Source organism: Seriola dumerili, unplaced genomic scaffold (assembly GCF_002260705.1).
Source record: "Seriola dumerili isolate Sdu_G_001 unplaced genomic scaffold, Sdu_1.0 BDQW01000563.1, whole genome shotgun sequence".
Lineage (NCBI taxonomy): Eukaryota > Metazoa > Chordata > Actinopteri > Carangiformes > Carangidae > Seriola > Seriola dumerili.
In genome coordinates, this window is record NW_019174818.1 from 58,650 (window position 1) to 65,995 (window position 7,346).

Below are 7,346 nucleotides of genomic sequence, written 5' to 3' on the forward strand. Positions count from 1 at the left end.
ATAAACATCGCTAATTACAGTATAAACTGTATTTAACAGAAGTGGAAGTTCTACTTTGTGAATGTGCTGATCATTCTAAACGCCATGTGGAAAAATATTTTTTATCTTCTCAATTTTGATGCAGTTCAAGCAGCAGTTTGTCTGAGACACAGTGTGTTAGTTTTCACAAGGAGGGGTTGGCTGTGACATGCATGCTGGTTGATAAAGACACATTTAAGAGAGAAGAAAGAAGAAAATTTAAATTAAAATAAAATTTCACTGTGAACAGAAGGAATAGATGTTGACAAATTACGAATTGGAGCAAACAATGGGGTGGATGATTATAGTTAGACTCGGAAGGAGTGCAGGAGGACATCAGCTCTTCCTGACTGAAACTTCCACTAAGCTTCAGTTCCCTTCTCTATTCACTGCAATTTAATTATGTCATGTTTGCTCACTTTTTAAATTTTCAGCAAAAATACACAGAGAAAATTCTCACTTGCATTTTATTTTAAGAGAAAAAAGTTTTTCAATATTTACAAACATTTTCTCCTGCAGTTAAAATCTTCAAAGATGTGACCAAAAGTATTATGTTAGACTTTCACTTTCACGAGAGAAGAACTAGGTTTTATGTTCTGTTTGATCCATATAATTTCTGAGGAACATTTGCAATGGTGCGTGCATATTTTCCAGTGATGTTTAATTATCACTTTTGGTCTGAATGGCTCTGTCTTATAACATAAAGATGGAGCGCTGGATGAGAGGGAGGTGAGAACCCATGATAACACAGCAGCAGCAGCAGGAGGAGGAGGAGGAGGGAGGAGAGTCTGAAATCAAATCTGTAATATCATCTGTTGACAGATGACAAAGTAATTGAAAGTTTGACAATATAAAAATCATAATTTAAGAATTGTTGACAAACCACATATTGTTTTTATGCTGATTCCTGTTCAATCTGTTTTTTCTTACATGACCGTCAGTAGATGAGCTGGAAGAAAGTTCAGCTCAAACCAAGGTAAAGATCAGTCACCATCTATACAGCTGTATTTATTCTACAGTATGCCCTTTTTAAAGGCACCATTAGCATTTGCCACAAGGAATCCTTCCCTAAATCTGAAATTATAAAAACTTTTCAAGCAACACACACAGTGGTCCACACTGTCCAAACATCAGACCATTTTGAAATGATGTTTATCTCTCTAAAACTGAGCCGGGTTTCATTTCCATGAGCTGCCTGTTCATGTTTTGGCAGTGGATGAATTAACTCCACCAAAACAAAGAAAGCTTTTTATTACATTAATATCCCACCTGCAGACATGCACACCTTCACATTAATGTGATGACAGTTTAAACCGGCGCTGGTCTCACGTTCTGAATAACCACCTTGGTCACCTAATGTTGAAAGTCCACAACAGGGAATCCTTACTGGGTCAGACCTGCTAACATTTCAGTGGCGCAGAATGATGCACTTTTCTTAGTGTTTGGTTTCCTGATTGAAAACACTTTAATGTCAGTGGCTCTGACCTGGAATCTCTAATCGTTACATGAAAAATTCAATATTTTAATTTATTAGTCTGATGTCAGTGACTGAACCTTGTGTTTCGTCCTGACACATTGGAGCACAACAGAAACCAATGACATCCATCAGCCTTGTGAACGGCCCACAAGAGGGTTAAATACTTGGGGTCTCCACACCAGGGAAAGTTAGACCAGGTCCCAGGCCTGGTCAGATGGTACACGAACTGATGAAAGCCTCTTGGATGAGAGGTGAAAACGTCTTCTTAGACAAATAATCATGTCCGGTTGCGTTTTGATTTAAAACTCCTTTAGGAACCTGTGGAGGCTGAACATCCAGAGCAGGAATACGATACAACCAAAGGACGTGGACCACAAAACCCACAAGACAGAAAAGACGGCACCTCAGTGTTCAACAGTCCAAACAGGTGAGATTTTAATAATTTCTGATCATATAGGGCCCTGTAATGCCCCATTCAGACCTGGTATTAACATCTGTCTTCCGGTGAGCCGATCACAAGTGACAGCTCTAGAGTTCAGCTGTGAAACTCACCCAAGAAGTATTGAACGGACATTTGGATTCGATCACCTCAGACCACATTCTAAGGTGGGTCTGGACCACATGTGTCTCATTTTCAATTAGCAGTGTGAACATGAATGCGTCCTGAGCCACATTGGCCACCACCGGAATTAGTCCCATTATGAAACACAGCTTTCATAAATGAACCAAAATATTTTACTATTTAAAAATGGTCTCATGTCATTGTAGAGCTGCTGATTAGCCTTAAACTAATTTTCTCTCATCTTGCGTACTGCTCAGAGATATCCCCAGTTTACACAGTGTTATAAAAATACATGAACCAACTACTTAGTGAAAGTTCAACAGCTCAGACTGTGTTCAACAGTTTACCAAGAAATGTGAGAAATACTTAATTTCCTTTGTTTTTATTTCATATACTGTATGCAAAATTCAATTCAAACCATATTATCTCTATTGAGAGCGAGTACAGTAGGTCTTGTTGAATAATGAAAGATTGTAAAATTATAGCTTGTACATATTTTTTGACATTCACATAATTTAAAAGATCTTATTTAACCTGGAATTGTTAACTGACCAGAAACTAATCCTCCTTATATTTGATCCTGTTACATACCTTGCAGTAAATCAGTCTGGAGGGAGAGAGCACTACAGTAGATCACCTGGACGGAGAGAGCAGCTACAAACACAGGTAAAGTAGTCTGTAGTTACTGTCATACAGCAACATTTCTGTTTCGAATGCTTCCGGGTTTTTTATGAGTTGAGGTTTAAATCTATCATGAGCATCGTGTAGCTTTAAATTAAAGATTGGAGCTTTTGCCTTTACTTTAGATTTGCACAGTGTTTGACTCCACCAAAAGCTCCTGGTTTGCACACTTGGGATGCGTTGAAGCTGAAAGATACTTTTACTGAAGAGGTTTTACTTTCTTCTGCCCTCAAAATACAAAACCTACATTGTTACACTTTTAGTTTTTCCCTTACTTTTATTTTTGGTTTTCTGTACTCTGAATAGTGTACCACCTGTGTTCTTAAATCTCAATGGTTGTAACCTGTTATTTTAAGATTAAAATTGAATTAAATCACCTGTTTTTCAGTGTGACTCAGTTAATGATGGAAAACACTCAGAGAAGAAGAATGACAAACACAGCGAGAGGAGGAGAGTTCGAAAATCAAAGACTGTGTACATCTGCAACATGTGAGAAAATAATTTGAAGAATTATTTATTTTGCAATAAAAAAAAATACCTCCAAATTCACCATAAATTACTCAACTAACTAACATTCAAAATCATTTAGAGTGAATATTAAACAACATATTCATTCATAACTCTCTGGCCATTGTTGTCTTGCAGCGCACCCAGATGTGGATATCGAGTGGAAACAAGGATTAAGGTTCAGAAAATCAAATTTATTTCACAAGAAATTGAGGGACTTTTTACTTAATATACGCATGTGTGATACATTTAATTTACAAACAATAAACAGTTATTTGACTTTGTATTTCCAGCAATCAGTGGAGATTTCTGACACGAGAAGAAACAGGGAAGACAAAGAAGACTATGCGAAATCATCTTGACACGCTTCACAGACTTACCTTCAAGGACCAAACAGAAGTTGCGTTCCCAGCAGATTTTCTTAAAATCAGTTCCACCAGTGAAACAGGACCATGAAACATCTGAGGAAGAGCTAGCTCAAACCTTCTCTCAGAGGTTGATGATGTTAGATTACAGAGACCAGCATATATTCCTGTAAGACAACACAGAGCTGGAGGTGCAGCCACTTCAAATCCTATTGCAGAGTCTGAAACTGTTGAGATAGACGACAGTGACTTAGATGCTTTTTTGGATACAGACGTTTGACTGTGATCAATCAAAACAGACTTCATGTTCATCCGACTGGACGTTTCAAAAGACAGGTATTTCACATGCTCAGACAGCTTCCCTTAAGCAGAACATGATTCGACAAAGCTGTCACAGTGTCAGTACGCCCTTACCTTTGCCTTGTCCTTGACCCAGTCACACTGATGTTGAGTGTCCTCTGTGGACATATTCAGACAATATAAGAAAAAACCTGGAAGACAACTCAAATCAAGGGTGATCTAAACAATCTGTCACACCTGAAAGAGTTCCCCAGCTTGCAAAGCTGAGACACCCCGATGGTGTCATTTTTCTCGTCCTGGGTCCTCAACTGTCAGTGTACTAAATCTCAGCCGAATTGAACACTTTGATCACAACGAGCGTCACACAACACCGTTCTTCCACAGAAAAACTTGCCCAGTAGCACCAGAGCTCGCCTTTTGATTGGATGGGGTGGCAGAGATGCCTGGTCACTGTCCTGCTGGACAAGCCCAACGATCCTTCAACTGACCTGCACTGCCTTCGTAATTCTTCATGGTGATCGCTCTGGTCGATTGAAAAACAACGGTAAGATTACTGACTGAAAAATCTTCAGTCAATGTTGTTCTTGTTACCAACTCTGAAAAAAGGTGACAAAAGTTGGGCTGTGTTTCTCAGATCTTGTGAAAGTCTCCAAAAAGCCTCTGATTTGTCTCATTAATGATAATGATCGTGTTGCAGTTCAGATGAAAAAGGGAAATATAAAATGAGGTCTAAAAGACAGAAGCCAGTCAGATGTTTCTGAAGAACTGAAAAGGATCATTAGAGAGATCTTGTCTGGATTCCACATACCACATCTTCTCCATGCTTGAAAACCATGGCCGAGCGTCTCTGGGATCAGAGCTGGCCATGAAGAAGACACAGTCTGCCAAAAAGGAAACTCTCCTGCTGCTATTGGTACACAGTGAATGTTACTTCAGGGGATGGAAATTCCCAGACAATCAAAGATTAAGCTTCCTCCCTTGTCATGGCCGACTGTGGGCATGAGATGGTGCAGGAATAAAGAAAGAACTGCTATCACCTCAAAGGAAACGTTGAAGAAGGACAAAAGTGAAAAGCAACAGGAACTGATGAAAATACGAGAAAAACAACTATGATGCTTCCTGTAGTGAACTGGTGAAGTTGTTTCATTGAAAGTTCTCTCATCTTGCCATCAACAGACACAAGAAGTAATTTCCTGAAATGGGACTTCAGATCTTACATTAGACGCCCCTCCGCAGTGATCTCACGTCAATCTCTCCAACAGCCATATGATAAGAAGCTGGTCTAGAGGTCTTGATGACCTGAAGAAGCAAACGTGACACAACCTCGATCTGCCTAAAAGAAAACACGACTGAGCTTGAACAAATATCAAAAAAACCATACCAATCAGCAACTTTTGGCTTGGAGCACATCCTTTACGAAGAAATGGGGCAGATCTGATGAAGCCCATGAATCTCTCTGCAGGAAAACCAAACTCAAAATCGAGGGGTCAGACTCCAACTCGGAAGTCCATCAATCACCCATGACAGGCTGGCTGCAGACCTGGAAGGTACTGATGATATCAGGACACCCCATGGAGCTGATGGATGGTGATGCAGGTCATGTGCCTTTGACATGGATCTCTAGTCTTTTAGAGGAAGTCATCAAGAGACTGGGTGACCAGAGAGTGTTTGTGTTGTCAGTTTTGGGCTTACAAAGCAGTGGAAAATCAACAATGCTGAATGCCATGTTTGGGTTGCAGTTTGCAGTGAGTGCTGGCAGATGCACCAAGGGTGCCTTCATGCAGCTGATCAAAGTGTCAGAGGAGATGAAGAGAGACTTTAAGTTTGACTTTGTGCTGGTGGTGGACACTGAAGGACTGCGTGCTCTTGAATTAGCAGGTAGCGCCGCTCTTAACCACGACAATGAACTGGCAACATTTGTTGTTGGTCTGGGAAACATGACATTGATCAACATCTTTGGAGAGAATCCAGCTGAGATGCAAGATGTTCTGCAGATTGTTGTTCAGGCTTTCATGAGGATGAAGAAAGTCAAACTTTCTCCAAGTTGTGTGTTTGTTCACCAGAATGTGACAGATATTTCAGCTGCAGAGAAAAACATGGAGGGAAAGAGACGCCTGCAAGAAAAACTGGACCAGATGACCCAACTAGCTGCCAAAGAGGAGGTTTGTGATGCAGAGTGTTTCAGTGACATCATTGCATTTGATGTGCAAAAAGATGTGAAATACTTTGCCCAGCTTTGGGAGGGAAGTCCACCTATGGCTCCTCCAAATCCAGGTTATAGTGAGAGCATCCAAGAGCTGAAGAACTTCATCCTCTCTAAAGCTTCACAGTCTGATGTGATTACTCTGTCTCAGTTCAAAAGCAAAATTCATGACCTGTGGGAAGCCCTGTTGAATGAAAACTTTGTTTTCAGTTTCAAAAACACACTTGAAATTAAAGTGTACAGAAACCTTGAGGTTCAGTACGGGAACTGGACCTGGGCTCTGAGGAGCAACATGTTGACCATTGAAAACCTGCTTCATACCAAAATTGCAAATGGAAAACTTGACAAGGTTGAGTTCAGTTATCTTTCTAAAGAAATGAGCAAAACATATGGAGAAATCCAAAAAGAAATGTCAAAGCACTTTGATGATGACAGAGACAAAGAAATGTTGGTTCAGTGGCGAGGCACATTTGAAAAAAAAATCAAGGAGTTTCATGATGAACAGGTGAGAGGAGTGAAAAGAAAACTGGATGAAGTTATCCAGCAGAAGACGGCTTGTAAAAAGCTTGATGATCAAAAGACAGAGTTTGAGAACAAGCTGCTACAGAAGAGCAAAGAGCTCGCTCGTCAGTTAAAAGACAAGACACAAGATGAAGAGGAACTTAAACAGCAGTTTGACTTTGTTTGGAGAGACTGGGTGAGAGAACTAACTGCAGATACAAAACCTATTGAAGACATCAACTTGGAGGAAGATCAGTCAACTATCCTTCATGAGCTTGGTTTTGAATGGGATCTTATTGATAAATCCAAAAAAAGTGGCAGATACAAAAATATATCAGTGGCTGGTGATTACTCTCATTATGTGACACTCACCAAGTATCAGGAGCTTTGTGACGAAAGCCAACAGCCTCAAGAGAGGGAAGGGGACAAAAGAGAAAAGGGGCTATTTGGACAATTTGTTGACTCTGTTTCAGAAAAAACTATAAAAGTATTAAGATACTTTAAGGGGACTTTTCAGCATGAAGATCAACAACTGATCAGATCCCTGATTGATAATCTTGAAAAACAGTCACTTGATACAATCAAGAACAAACCTCTAGCTACAAGAGGCTACAGTTCAACTTATTTGCAAGAAGTTGCCAAAAATGTCAAAGAGAAAGTGACAGAATTTGAATCAGGGAGGAAATTTGCTCTGAAGAGGGAGTTTACAGTTGAACTCTCACTGTATGTGTT

General features: G+C 39.9%; 1 protein-coding gene across 1 annotated transcript in view; it reads left to right on the forward strand.

The window, feature by feature from the left end:
* Positions 1 to 7,346, forward strand: part of LOC111236071 (interferon-induced very large GTPase 1-like) — an 11,438-nt gene that overhangs the window by 2,010 nt on the left and 2,082 nt on the right. Inside the window, 3 exon segments of the mRNA XM_022764680.1 lie at positions 960 to 994; positions 1,810 to 1,922; positions 5,373 to 7,341. Coding sequence (XP_022620401.1) covers positions 960 to 994; positions 1,810 to 1,922; positions 5,373 to 7,341 — 2,117 coding nt within the window.